Source organism: Bos indicus, chromosome 1 (assembly GCF_029378745.1).
Source record: "Bos indicus isolate NIAB-ARS_2022 breed Sahiwal x Tharparkar chromosome 1, NIAB-ARS_B.indTharparkar_mat_pri_1.0, whole genome shotgun sequence".
Taxonomy (NCBI): Eukaryota; Metazoa; Chordata; class Mammalia; order Artiodactyla; family Bovidae; genus Bos; species Bos indicus.
The window spans coordinates 110,716,765-110,732,262 of record NC_091760.1 but is presented as its reverse complement, the minus strand read 5'-3'; the positions used below and the strand labels follow the sequence as shown (position 1 = coordinate 110,732,262).

Below are 15,498 nucleotides of genomic sequence, written 5' to 3'. Positions count from 1 at the left end.
TTCTTTTTTCCTTGTGAAATGAAAATGAAAGTCACTCAGTCGTGTCCGAATCTTTGCAACCTCATGGAATTCTCCTGGCTAGAATGCTGGAATGGGTAGCTGTTCCCTTCTCCAGGGAATCTTCCCACCCAGGTATTGAACCCAGGTCTCCTGCATTGCAGGTGGATTCTTTACCAGCTGAGTCACCAGGGAAGCCCCAAAATACTGGAGTGGGTAGCCTATCCCTTCTCCAGTGGATCTTCCTGACCCAGGAATCAAACTGGGGTTTCCTGCATTGCAGCTGGATTCTTTACCAGCTGAGCACTGTCAAGCACCTATTAAGATAAAGGTTCTCTGTTCTTGTTTAGTCACTAAGTCGTGTCCAACACTTTGTGACCTCATGGTCTATAGCCCACCAGGCTCTTCTGTCCATGGGGTTCTCCAGGCAAGAATACTGGAGTGGGTTGCCATTTTCTTCTCCAGGGGATCTTCCCAACCCAGGGATCAAAGCAAAGTCTCCTGCACTGGCAGGCAGATTCTTTACCACTGAGCGACTGGGAAGCCCCAAAGGTTCTCTGCTGGAGGCTTTTACATGACATTTAAGCCTTATGGCAATTGTACTCTGTAGATAAATTATCCCCAACCCAGAAATGAGAGAGGAGTGATTTTTCTCAGGTTGGTAGTTTAGTCTGGGCAAGAACTAGGACTTGAATCCTCATGTGTCCGTGCGCAGATCTTGTGCTACTTTCTCCAGACTCTGTTGCCTTGGGAGGAATCTCCCTGATTTTCCAACCCATTTTTCTTTCAGAAGCATCGCTGGGGAGGAAAGGCCCCAAGAGGTCTACACCCTGGCACCATTCTGGAACAAGACAACATCTGTGGTTTTTCATCTAAAAACTTAGCTTTGGGGAACTAGAAATTCTGAGTAGGGCATTTGTGATTTTTACTTCTTTGTAACACACCTTGAATTCATCTCACATATTCTCTTACCTCATCTCAGAACAGTTTCCTAAAGTAGGGAATGTTTCTTCAACTAAGTAATCTATATTTATGTTTGAGCATAATCATAATAAATAAGCCCCAAAGTAAGCAAATGGAAGATGACCCAGAAATGTCCCTCAACATCACCAGCCAAGGATTTTCTAGAAAACCTAGTGTTAGAAAAATATTGAACCTTTATTTTTACCAAACTCCAAGTTCTTAAGAAATAACAAGATGAGAGCCTCACACATAAACATTTATGTTTCCACAGCTATCTGGGATGAAAAAAGTCAAAATGAAGTAAAAATGAAAACCACTTGAATTTCTGACTATGATTATAACTGTATTCATACCAACATATATAAAGGTTTAAACATGTTTAGAAAGTGGTGTCTTCATAGACTGGGATTAGGAACAGCAGCCTTCTTGGGAAAGGCCAGTCTGTGGTAAGCCAGCTGGCAACAGGGATGGGTATGCCACAAACATCAGTGAGAAGACAACAATTCTAGAATGCCCAGTGTGATTCTGAACCCAGGAAAATTTGCCTGCATTTGGAATTATTGCATCATGGATTGAAACCAGAAATATCTTTGTGTGTGTGTGCTCAGTTGCTTCAGTCGTGTCTGACTTTTTGTGACCCAGTGGACTGTAGCCCGCCAGGCTTCTCTGTCCATGGAATTCTCCAGGTAAGGACATTGGAGTGGGTTGCTATGCCCTCCTCCAGGGGATCTTCCTGACTCAGGGATCGAACTCTGGTCTCTGATCGAACTGGCTCAAAGGCTCTGAGAATTGTGCTCCAAACTAGACCCTGCTAGTTAATTAAGTCTCACAAATAATTCTACTCTATTTCTACTTGTCTATTTCAATTTTTCTTAATTGATTAAACTAGGTAGGGTTACTCACCAGGTAGGTTATGAAGGTGACTCATATAAATGAGCTAGTAGATTTTAAAATACTATTTAGAAAATTATTTACAATTATGCTTTTTCTCACCCTTTTCCTGCACAACTTCATAGAAGGAGATGTCCCTCTCGTCCAAGGTGAATCACTTGGCTAGACTCTGAATATATGCATGAAGTCAGTTCAGTAGTGTCTGACTCTTTGCGACCCTATGGACTGTAGCCTGCCAGGCTCCTCTGTCCACGGGATTCTCCAGGCAAGAATACTGTAGTGGGTTGCCATGCCCTCCTCCAGTGGGTCTTCCTGGCCCAGGAATCAAACCCACGTCTCCTGCATTGGTAGGTGTGTTCTTTACCACTAGTGCCACGGGAGAATGTTAAAATTAAATTTACCATCTGAATGTATACATTAAAATTAATTACCACCTGCCCCACCTCTTAAACTGTTGCTTTGGAATTTTCTATCTCAATGAATGCTGTCATCAAGCATCAGGCTTCTCCAAAGCACCTTGGAGTCATCAGAGACCCTTCCCTTCCCATTTCTATACTCCAGCTCCATCCAACCCACTAGTGTCCTGTCCAGTTTACAAACTCAGTATTCTTCCTGCATTTTCATCCCCCTCCAACCCCTCTGCTACTGTATCAGTTTAAGTCCTCACCACCTTCTAGTGAAGTGAAAGTCGCTCAGTTGTGTCCAACTCTTTGAGACCCCATGGGCTATACAGTCCATGGAATTCTCCAGGCCAGAATACTGGAGTGGGTAGTTGTTCCATTCTCCAGGGGATCTTCCCAACCCAGGAATCAAACCAGGGTCTCCTGCATTGCATGCAGATTCTTTACCAACTGAGCAATCAGGGAAGCCCCACCACCTTCCAAGAACCTCCCAAATCATTTCCCTGCTACAATCCATTCTCTACACCATGATCAAGATTTTTTCTCTAAATACAAATCTTCTTAAAACCTTTCAATACGTTTCACCATCTTAAGGAAAAAGTTCAAAATACCTAGCATGGACCCAAGCCCTACATGCTACGACCCTGCAGGCCTACAGGAGTATTCTGTACTGCTCCCAATAGGTCCCTTATGTTCCAATCCCAGCTGAGAACTTGCTGTTTTACAAATAAACCATGTTCCCTCTTCCTTTGCTTAGATGGTGGGTGTCCCAAGGAAGCTCTTATTAATTCTGTTGTCTAACTCTCCCTGAGTAATTTCATTTAATTCCACATCTTCAGTGACCATCTATATACATGATGAGCCCAAATTTTGACCTCCCAAACTCTTATTTCCAACTTGTAAGAACTTCTATGACTCACAATAGTCTCAAATTTTACATTTTTAAACTTAAATTTGAATGGTTCCCTTCCTTAAACTTGGCCCCTTTGTATTTCCTATCCTAGTGAGTTAGCAATAGAGTCAGGGTAGAATTCAGAGCATTAAGTACTTAACATCTTTTCTCCATGTTTCTATATTAGGCTGTGTTTAATAAATTTCAAGGAAAAAATCTGTATGTGTATTACAAATTAGCTTTTGTATTAGTTATCTATTGCTATATGACAAATTACTGCACATACTTAATAGTTTAAAACAACACATATTTATTATCAAAAAGCTTCCATGGATCAGGAGTCCAAGCATGGTATAGCTGGGTTCTCTGCTTAAGGTTTCGCATATTTGCAATCAAGGTGTTGGTGGAGAATGGACTCTTATCTGAGGCTCAGGATCCTTTTCCAAGCTGCTTACACTGCTTGTGGCAAAATTCATTTCCATGAAGCTGTAGAACTCATGGCAGCTTATTCAAGGTCAGTGGGAGAGAGAGAGTCTCTGACTTGTTCACCATATCAAAGGGCTCATCTGATTAGGCCAGGCCTACCCAAGACCATACACTCTCAGTTAACTTGGTCAGCTGATTAAGGACCTTCATTACATCTGAAACATTTCCTTCCTTTGCCATGTAATGCAACATAATCATGGGAGAGACTATCCTGTCCTGTTTGCCATATTCTATTAGTTAGAAGCTGTAGGTCCCACCACACTCAGGGGAAGAGATTTTACCAGGGTTTGGGTCATGAAAGCCATTCTAGAATTCTGCCTACCATGATTTAATTTTTTAAATTATGGGTAATGGCAAAAACAAATACATGTTTATAATTTTGAGGTATTAAAATATTGAATGAAAAGAAAGAAAGTATAGAAATTTAAAATCTCAAATTTTAATAGAAATGGCATATATTTTGAAGATGGGGAAAATGGTCTTCTGTGTTTAATCCTAGCTTACACTTACTGCCTTGGCAGGAGATATAGCCAAGTAACTAAACTTTAGATCATATTATATAAACCTAAAAGGAATAATCAGATAAGGAGTTATGAAGGACAGATATTTAATTATATAATTGGCTTAATTTGAGAACCATTTTACCAAGTGTTAGCCTCCTTTGCATTAGGACAGGATAAATGTAATTATATGTCTGTAAGTAAGTTGTATGGTTTCTTCAGTGTTCTTCAATTTGACTTTTCCTTGTAGGTTTTTTCCTTTTAATACTATTGACTACTTTTCATCAGAATTGCCTAATATTTCCTTAGGACAGGTAGTTCAGGTATCTTTTAAAGTTGTTTTCTTATAATGTACAATGCCATAGGTACAGAAGTTTCTAGATCCCTTCTCTCCCCTTTCTGGCTCCATATCATCCATAACTCCTTTTCTTATATGCCTTACAAAGCTGTTCTGGAGTTAATGCCAATGCCATATGGATCTGAAATGTACCAGGATCCTGCCACTTTTAGTCTTGCTTCCTGGAGAAAACTTTTCCATTGGTGTTTAGTAAAAGACAGCATGACTTGGTGAATTTATTTCTTTTTCTTGACATTGGCAATGATAATGCCATGCCCATTGTATACAACTGGTATGAGATTGGCTTGCAAATCCCTAGAGATACGTGGTTACTTCTCTACTTTCCCTCTCTTTTGCCTGGGCAACTGCCACATTGATGCACTGGAGCCACTCTTCTGCATTCTTCTCATTCTTGGCCTTGAAAACATAGGTTTTATTGTCCGTGAAAATTTCGAAAGCCCGGGGGAGAGAACGATCCCTGCGTTTCTTGGCCACAACTTTCACACTCTGTACTTTGCTGAGTTCTATCGGGGAGTCATCAGGATCATCTTTCTGAAATGCATGGGAAGGAAAGAACATGAGCTGGCTTCCAGAGTATAGAAAGATCTCTGGCTCCTGGAGAATTTTCCAAGAGGATCAGAATCTGTTCACTTCATGTGACTTGAGACCTTTGTTATTTTGGGTGCTAAGGCCTTGAATAGTCATGAAAACAACTGAAGAAGTGAGCAGCTGGTTTTTTGTTGTAGTATCTTAAGCTAGAACAAAATAGCCAATTTATAGAAAAGTATTATATGGTGGGACTGGGGAAAATGTTTGATTCATATTTCTTTGATGTAATGCCATTTTCTATTGATATTAACACTGTATTAATAGAGAAAATGAAGCTGTACAATTTGGGGTACTATTAACTAAGAATTTGAGATAATTTTAGAGGCCTGAAATTGAATTTTTCTTTGTGTTACCTCTGAGAAAGAGGTGTTAATCGAATAAACAGGGCTCCAATGCTTAAGTAGATTAAACTGTTTTTGAAACTTTCTCAATCTTTGAAAGCATTATTTGTCCACAAACATTAAGGGAAGGAATATTTAATGATGTTACATTTTCTTTGCATTAAAGCAGGTACTTAAGAATCTAACACCAGAGTTGTCAGGCTGGGCTAGCATGAATATTTTTTTTTTTTTTAAATCAGATACTTTTTAAAAGCAATTTCAAATCTTTAACATCCCTGAGTCCATTTTGTCTACTGGAGAATGTAGCTGTGGTTGAGAATATTGCCAACCCTCCTTTCCCTACCTGCCCATTCATAATCACCCTTTTTTCACTTTGCAATGGAAAAACATCTTTTTCACTCATCCCAAACTTTCTATGGTATATTGTCCACCTTGGAAAAATCTCAGGAGCATCAAACAAAAAGAGCAATTCAAAATATTGATGTCAGAAGAACAGAGCCCAGAAATAAACACACACACCTCCGTCAATTAATCTTCAACAAAGGAGGCAAGAATATACAATGGGAAACAGTCTCTTCAGCAAGTGATGCTAGGAAAGTTGGACAGCTGCATGTAAATTAATGAAGTTAGAACACACCCTCTCACTATGCATAAAAATAAAATGGATTTAGACTTGAACATAAGTCTTTAGACTTATGTCTTTAGACTTGACTTATGTCTTTAGACTTATGTCTTTAGACTTGAACATAAGACATGACTTGAACATAAGACATGACTTGAACATAAGACATGACACCACAAAACTTCTACAAGAGATCATAGGCAAAGCATTCTTTGACATAAGTTGTACCAATATTTTCTTAGGTCAATCTCCCAAGGCAATAGAAATTAAAACAAAAATAAACAAATATGACCTAATTAAACTTACAAGCTTTTGCAAAGCAAATCGTAAACAAAATGAGAAGACAAGTTACAGGATGGGAGAAAATATTTGCAAATGATGCAACTGACAAGGGCTTAATTTCCAAAATAGCTCATACAAGTCAACAACAACAAAACAAACAATCCAAGTGAAAAATGGACAAAAAACCTAAATAGACATTTCTCCAAAGAAGACATACAGATGGCCACTAGGCACATGAAAAGATGCTTGACATTGCTAATTATTAAAAAACAGCAAATCAAAGCTACAATAAGGTACCATCTCACACCAGTTAGAATGGCCATCCTTAAAAAGTCTACAAATAAGAAAAGCTGGAGAGGTTGTGGAGTAAAGGGAGACCTCCTGCCCTGTAGGTGGGAATGTAATTTGGTGCAGCCACTGTGGAAAACAGTATGGATGTGCCTCAGAAAACAAAAAACAGAATTATCATATGACTCAGCAATCTCACTCTTGGGGGCAGAAACTATAACACAAAAACATACATGCACTCCTTTGTTCATAGCAGCACTATTCACAGTAGCCAAGATAGCCAAGGAAACAATGAAAATGCCCATCAACAGATGAATGGGTAAAGAAGATATGTTATATATGTACAATGGAATACTACTACTACTTCTACTACTAAGTTGCTTCAGTCGTGTCCGACCTTGTGCGACACCATAGATGGCAGCCCACCAGGCTCCCCCGTCCCTGGGATTCTCCAGGCAAGAACACTGGAGTGGGTTGCCATTTCCTTCTCCAATGCACGAAAGTGACAAGTGAAAGTGAAGGCACTTAGTCATGTCCGACTTTTAGCGACCCCATGGACTGCAGCCTACCAGGCTCCTCTGTCCGTGGGATTTTCCAGGCCAGAGTACTGGAGTGGGTTGCCATTGCTTTCTCCGGAATGGAATACTGCTGCTGCTGGTGCTAAGTCGCTTCAGTCGTGTCCGACTCTGTGTGACCCCATAGACGGCAGCCCACCAGGCTCTCCCGTCCCTGGGATTCTCCAGGCAAGAACACTGGAGTGGGTTGCCATTTCCTTCTCCAATGCATGCAAGTGAAAAGTGAAAGTGAAGGCACTCAGTCGTGTCCGACTCTTAGCGACCCCATGAACTGTAGCCTACCAGGCTCCTCTGTCCATAGGATTTTCCAGGCAAGAGTACTGGAGTGGGTTGCCATTGCCTTCTCTGGAATGGAATACTACTCAGCCATAAAAAAGAACAAAATAATGCCATTTGCTGCAACATGGATGTAACTAGAGATTATCATACTAAGTGAAGTAAGTCTGAAATAGAAAGATATATACCATATGATACCACTTATATGTGTAATCTAATATCTACAAAACAGAAGCAGACTTATAGAGAACAGACCTATGGTTGCTAAAGGGGAGGGGTTAGAGGAGGGATGGAGTGGGAGGTTGGGATTAACAGATGTAAGCTATTATATGTAGAACAGATAAATAACAAGGTCCTACTGTATAGCACAGAGGACTATCTTTGATATCCTATGATAAAACATTGTAGAAAAAGAATATTTAAAAAGAAGGTGTATATATATATATATATGTATATAATAAATAAATGTGTAACTGAATCACTTTGAAATTAACACAACATTGTATATCAACTATACTTCAATTAAAAAAAATACTGATGTAAGGGAAGTGTCCTTCAACCAAGCATTAAAAAGCATTTAACTTTTAATGTTTAATAACTATTTATTACATTTAATATTATACTTATAGCTTTTCATAAGTAACATATTTTTGAAAGTTAATAAAAGATCTTAACACTTTGAGACTGATGGTCACAAGAAATTAAAATCACTAAATTTAAATATATATACATAGTTTTACTGCAGTCGAAAATGAAGGTGATCAGGATAAAAAGTTATAGGAATGGTAGAACAAAAATATGATTTCAAAGAAACAACCTGAACACATCAATTAAAGAAGAGCTAATTTGCATATTTTTTAAATGGATGGTGTTAGGTGTCAAATTGCAATGGTATTTTTTATTCTATTGGTTATATTTAAAGGAGAGATGTGATTTTTAAATTTTAAAGTGACAATATTTACAATTCAATAGAAAGTATGGTTTGTGCAACTGTTTAAACTTATGATAAAAGTATTTACGTAAATTAAAATGCTACAAGGTGTTAGGCAGATTTTCAGAATTTTTTTAGGGGATATACAGAATAAAAAGTGAAGATATCTCTATAAGACAATAGCAATACTTTATTAGTTTAATTTGGTTTATAGTAAGTATCTGACAGCAATAAAATTATGTATTTTAAATTAGATTATAGTAGAAAATTGATACGTGTTGGAAGTGAACAAAAAAAAAAAAAAAGGGTTACCAGTGGACAGTAAATCAACTAAGATAGAAACAGATAAGAAATCAAAGGAAACCATTACCTAGCTGTTTGGTGGAGATGAAGATCTTAGAAGGCAAAAGTGAAAAATAACACTATAAGCTTTTAGTTCTTACGTTAAAATGCACATTTTCCTCATTTACAAAAAAGGCCCTCTATGATGCGGTTGAAGCTGCAGCTGGATTGCTGACCACGGCAAGGTTACAGTGTCCCTAAGGATGAGAGGGGTTTTGGTGTGGTCTCTATGCTATATTATAGTATTTCCTAATATTTGAGCCAAATGGTCTGTCAGACTTCTGGAATGTCAAATCATTATCTCCTGATAAAGATGTCAAATAAGTTAGCCAATCGTAAAATAGCTTATTCTCTAAATTTTATTAAAGAGCTCTGAATCAAGAAGTATAAAGGTCAGTATTTGAGTTTAGGAAAAACACTCTTATGAACTAATTCTACTCTGTCCCAAGGGATCGGAAAAATCACTACATCTTAACTTCTATTCTGATTTCTTTAACAAAGATAGGAAGTTCAAATGGTCATTTTAAACACTTTAAAAATGCTTTAATGTGAACCTATGCTAAAAATAAAAGTTTCCTTACACCTCCAATAACTTTCCAAATTGAACACACCATTACATTTCTCATTCAAAAAGATCTTTAGCCACAGGAAAATCCATCTTTATATTTTATAAAACACACAGATGAAGAAAGTAACATGAGTTCAAAACAGGTGCCATCAAAATGTTCTTTTTCACTTAAAAAGTTAATGTGAAGCTTTATTAACTAAAAGAACACTGATCAGAATTCATCATAATACAGATACACCATATTTGATTTCTGCTGAGAAGTTCAAACAAATTTGGTAATGAGCATCCTAAAGACGCAGTGCATGTGCTCTTAGTGAAATGTAATTTTTTAGTAATTTAACACTCTCATCAATTAATCCAGACACACTTTGATTTGCTACTGACCCTGTATTTTATTTATTTCTTTCTTTTGACCCTGTATTTTAGATGTACATGTGAAGCTTGATTGTGTTCTCATTTAAGAACATGCTTTGGTGTCACATTGCCTGAGTCTAACTCCAGTTTTACCTTTTCTCACCTTACGGGCTCTATCCTCAGACAAGCCCATCAGTCTCTTTGTGCCTCAGTTTGTCCATCTATAAAATGGCAATAACAATGGTGCTGATCTCAAAGAATTGTTCTGAAGATTGTGAGAGGTAATCCACTGTGGCACATGATAAGCACTGAGAAGTTATTATTATTATATCTTAAAATAGCCAAGAAATACATCAAGATTTCATGCTCCCTGATCATGAGTGAGAAGAGTTTAATGATAAATGTGATTTGGAAAGAAAGGGATAACTTTGCATTATTGATTGCAATATAATATCATTTCACAAGTTTCTCACTGAAAATTCAGAATACAGATATTTACTGAGCATCCTACTTCAGATTGAAAATTATATTAAATGAATATTTATGAATTCTTTCAGAGTTCTGTTCTATCCATTAACTGAATATTAAATGAAAGATAGTAATATTTTCCCCCCAAAAAACTGAGTTTGGTTGACTACATAAAAAGTACTTAAAATAAATCAACCTTTTCTCCTTCTTCCCTGCCTACTATTCCCCTTCCTCAGGTCCCCACGTCCAAATATAGCCTTCAATCATAAAAGAAGTCAGAGTCAAAGCCACATATTTATGTAGGTGATCCACAAGGAAACAGAATGCACGATGTTCAAGTCAAGATTCCTGGGTAGGCCTTCTGTGGTTCATCTTCTAAAACTTAGGTTAACAAAAAAACCCTTCCATAATAAACTGAGAAGGACAGTGAACCAACTTATGTAGGAATGAACAGAACAGTCAAAAAGGCATGTATAATAAAAAGACACCGTAAAACTGTAAAATGGAGAAGGAAAAATTATTGGCCATTTTACTCCAGACAAAATGCCTATCAGGTTGGCAAAGATCAAGGCTTTAAAAACACAAGTGTAAAAGATGGCAGAGGGACTTACAGATTTTCCTTTTTGAAACAGAAGTTGATTTCCAGCCAGTGTAAAATAACGGGTTTTCCACCTTTTGATGAACTTCCATCTGACTTGTTTCTCTTTAAGTTTTCCTTCTATGAGGGGCTGGCCATCTTGATTTATAACTGTTAAAGGTAATAGAACAATCAAGCCATTTATTTTTCATTATTCATTTGGCAAGTGATCAAAAGTCAGAATTGTACAGTGAACCAAGTATAAAAGTATACTTGGAAAGTGGCTAAAAAATTATGAATTTGGTTAAGCTCTCCCCCTTTGTCCGTAAAAGAACGCACAGTTTAGATATGATAATGGGAAATGTTGAAAGCCCTCATTGAGATTTGCAAAAGGAATATAGTTCACAAAAAGAGCATTTGGTTAGCAGTTTTTTAAGGTTCATCCAGATACTCAGCATTGTTCTTCCTAACTCCTTTGTTTCATGGTATTTTGTTCACACAAACTTTTAGAAATATAGTTTTATAAACAATCACAAACCAAGTATATTTAGCTATTTGCCAGCAAAAGTCAATGTAGTGCAAATATGTGTTTTCATGAATCCTTAACAGCTGCAAAAACAAACTTACCCCACTCTTTTGAACATGATTTTTCCACTCTCTGGAACACACACTCTACCTCCACTCTTCACAGTTAAATCTTCACCTAGTTAAAAACTAATTATTTCATATTTCAACTCAAAACATTGCTTCCTCTGGGAGACTTCTCCCAAACCCAGACCCAACTGACTTTGTCTGCCATATATTCTCAGAGCATCTGGCATGTTTCTTTTCTCAGATATCATCATTCAAAGATGATTATTGGCATTTACCTGATTAATGTCTTTCTTTACCATTCAGCTGAAAGCTCAGTGAGGTCAGGGTCTTTGCTTTGTTCACTATTGTTACATCAGGCATATCTAGTATGAAGTGTGTAAATTTTTGTTGAATTAATGGATTCATTTCACACTGAAGTAGAGTACGTATGATAACACAGAACCATAGAGTTAGAAGATCGATTATGATGTCAGAAGTTTATATGTTGAACTGAATAATTTCATTTGTTTTACAAACTATGTAAGATTCACTCTTCCAATTCATGTAAAAGAATCTGATTTCTGAGGTGTATGACAATATTTATTTATTTACATTAATGTTTGATATTCATAGCACCTTGAAAGTAATGAAATTTGTTAATCACTGTTAAATTTGGACAGTAGCTCTTTGAACTTATGAACACAACCTGTCCTTCCCATCCATCACTTCTCTTTTCTAATGTAGGTTAAATAACTAGCTCAGATGGGGTATTTGTCCATCATGACAGCACTGTCAGGGTAAGAAATAATAAAATATATAGTTTTTATAAACAAATTCTATTAACCTGGCTTTTTTCCCTTCTTGTCTGATGACTAGTCAATTGGATCTTCCATTTTCAATCCCAAATTAAGGCTAGTAACAGAAACAATCAGAGAAGGCAATGGCACCCCACTCTAGCACTCTTGCCTGGAAAATCCCGTGGACAGAGGAGCCTGGTAGACTGCAGTCCATGGGGTCGCTAAGAGTCAGACAAGACTCAGTGACTTCACTTTCACTTTCATGCATTGGAGAAGGAAATGGCAACCCACTCCAGTGTTCTTGCCTGGAGAATCCCAGGGTTGGGGGAGCCTCGTGGGCTGCCGTCTATGGGGTCGCACAGAGTTGGACACGACTGAAGCGACTTAGCACAGCAGCAGCAACAGAAACAATATCTGAAATATATTGTTAGATAGTGGTAGTTTATAATGAAGAGAGTGAGTGACTTGGGGTTGGTGCAGATGCATGTAAGTGGTCAGGAAAGAGCTTGCACATTCGAGGTGGCATTTGATCTGAAGTTTCAATGATGAGAAATACCTCCCATTTTCTAGCGTGCCCCATGGTGGCTAGACTGGGCATAGAGGAGAGTATGCAAAGCACTTGCTCAAGAATCATCGACAATCAATGTTAACAAAATGATCTGTGTTCTGCTAGCAATAATCTATTAAGAGCTTTCTTAAAGGGAGTATGCTCTTCGCAAATTTAAATTTTCCATAAACACAGTCCTTGCTTCCTTTATGCAGCAGGTAAAGCACTTGGGACACCGCATCTTCCCCAAGTGCTAGAGGTCTTGGGGAAGGTCTAGAGGTCCTAGAGGGCTGGGATTTAGGTAATATTTAAGCACATGGCTCCTTCTGAATCTGACACTGTGAATTAGCTACAAGAACTTCTCAATGTAGATCAAAATTTCAAGGCAGATGCAAATGCTTCACTTGAAGTGTATGTGACCAAAATAGTCGAAGGAACTGTTTGAGACATGAAGTGGCTGGGATAACATACCCACAGACCCACATGCCCACAATGATTGTGAGAGACTCCAGAGGAAATGAAAGGCTTACTGGAAAATGAAAGGTTGAAGACTGATAGAGAAATGTTGCTGAACAAAGAGGACTTCATTGTAGATTCTCACTTCCAGTGAAAGTGGATCCCAGGGAAAAGTCCATGGAAAAGATTTTAGGAAGGAAATTTCAGCAGCATTTGAAACTAGCTGCATGTTAGGACCTTAATTTAGGAATCAGAGTCAACTTCAGGTAATTCTTAAAAGTCAGGCTATTTGTACCTATAGGATTAATTTCAAAACAGTTTCAAAAGGCAAAAAAAGAGAAAAGCTATTTCTGCCCCGCCCCCCCAGTGGCTATCCTAGGTTCTAAAAAAAAGTTTTTTAAAACTATTATGTCTGGCATAAGTGCATTACTGGCCATGCGTTCTTTTAATAGGTCTATTGCCCATTACACGTCCTGGTGAGCAATAATTCTCACATGATATTGCTGTCTCTTCATGGTCAAAATGAGGAATTAATTCTTTCTAAGGATGATCATATTCCACTTGAAAAATAACATGTCAAATGAGACTATGAGGAAATGATCATGTGCCTAAAACTATCTTGCTTGCATGTAATGCATATAGGATATTGAAATATTTTCTCACGTGCCAATTAACACATTATTTCATTCAAAGCATCAGTTTGGCTAAGACATTCTCTACCAACCAGCAACTGTTCCTTTTTAAAATTATCAGTTGGTTAAAAATAATTCAGTTTATGGAATATTTATTTATGAAATAAACTGAAAATAATTCAGTTTATGAAATATTAAACTGAATTCTCTAGTGTAATTGGAACCCATTCCATGTTTATCAACTTAAAAATCTGAGAATGCTAATACAAATGGTTATATATTCATTGTATTCCTTTTGTGGACCAAGACTTGACAACATTTATGTTGATAAAAGATGAAATTTGAAAATGTTAGTCTTACTCAATGAGAAGTTGGTGAATCATATCAGGCACAGATACCTTAGAGCAATAAAGAATATTCCTCTATTGATCTATCAGCCATATCCAGTCATCTCACACATAATTTTGAGCACATGGAAGCTATAAGGCACTGCGTTTGGATCTGAGGGGGTCATGAAGCCCAGCTCAGAGAGAGCTTGAGTTTATCATCTTGTGGTGAGATAAAGCATTTTACAAATTTGACAACTCAGTGTAGAGTTTGGGATATAGAAGCCAAGCATTACAGAACTCAAAGAAAGAAAATTCTACTTCTAGCTGGGAGAGAGTGACATGAGGGCTGGGTCCCTGCTGAAGAAGGGAGAGAGGAACTTGTGGGAGGAGTGCAGAGAAGGACTGGGGTAACAGGAATGACATGTCAGGGGAAATGTATGAAAGTAAAAAACCTAAAGAAGCTGGAAAAATCAATGACCTCAAAAGCAAGTTTGTAAAGCAATCACTTTGGTCAAAGTCATGAGCTGAAGGTGGGGCGGGGGGTGGGGGGGCGGTGCCTGTAGGCAATTGAAGATTTTTTTGGTGTAAGATCCAGGAAAGAGATTGGGTATCAGATAATCATAGGGGAGGTCATATTGGACTTTATTTGAAAGCTCTTCTGAATCCCCATTAGAAAAGATCTTGCTCTTCTTAAGGACTAATCAGGGGCCTAGAGCCTGTGAAGGTCCAGCCGGCACAGGCATGAAGCCTCCTGGTCACCAGATGGGATCAGCTGTGGAACAGGCATGGTCACAGCAGGAAACAGGGGCACCTCAAGCTGTTGTGACTGAAGGGACTTAATAAAGGGACTATTTACACAGATGTGGGCACGGTGTAGGAAAGGCACTGTAATGCTCTGGGGCCAGGAGCCAGGAGGAGGCTCAACACCCCTCTGGCTGAAGAGGAAGTTGAAGAGAACAGTTAGGGGCTGTATGCAAAGCACTGCCTGACTGTGGCTGTGGATGGAGGACACGGTCAACCTGCAGGGACCAAGCAGGGAGGGAGTCGGGAATAAATAAGCAGACCTCACTCTGCTCCCTCCCTCTGATCTCCTGCCAGAATGTAACTGAAAGCCAGAGGTAAGGAGACTGGAACCTCTGGAGAGGCACCTATTCTACACTGGGGGTAGGAAGCAGGAAAGCTGCCTGGAGTAATGTGTCTGAGCTGAATTCTGAAGGACAAATGGCAGTGATGAAGGTGAAGTGAAGAGGGATATTGTGAAAAAAGAAGAAGGAAAATAACCTGCAAAGGGCTGAGGCTGACAGAGTGGGCATGCAATGCATTCTAGAAACTATCACTTATTCTTAGTGATGAGAACCTGGTAGGATCGGCAAGCAAGAGATGAGGTGTGAGATTCAAGGAGAGACTAATCCTAAAAATCCCTGGACATCATGCAAAGTGAAAGCTAATGCTTTGTAATGAACA

At 38.3% G+C, this 15,498-nt stretch overlaps 1 protein-coding gene across 5 annotated transcripts in view; it reads right to left on the bottom strand.

The window, feature by feature from the left end:
* Positions 1 to 3,434: 3,434 nt before the first annotated feature.
* Positions 3,435 to 15,498, bottom strand: part of VEPH1 (ventricular zone expressed PH domain containing 1) — a 277,419-nt gene continuing 265,355 nt past the window's right edge. For 3 of the 5 annotated variants that reach the window (XM_070792573.1, XM_070792568.1, XM_070792565.1), the window contains exon 13: positions 8,214 to 10,871. In XM_070792573.1, the coding sequence (XP_070648674.1) occupies positions 10,492 to 10,871 (380 nt within the window). In that variant the 3' untranslated portion in view covers positions 8,214 to 10,491. Of the gene's footprint in view, positions 5,020 to 8,212; positions 10,872 to 15,498 lie in introns of those variants that run through there. The other 2 variants (XM_070792574.1, XM_070792576.1) reach the window with 2 other exon arrangements.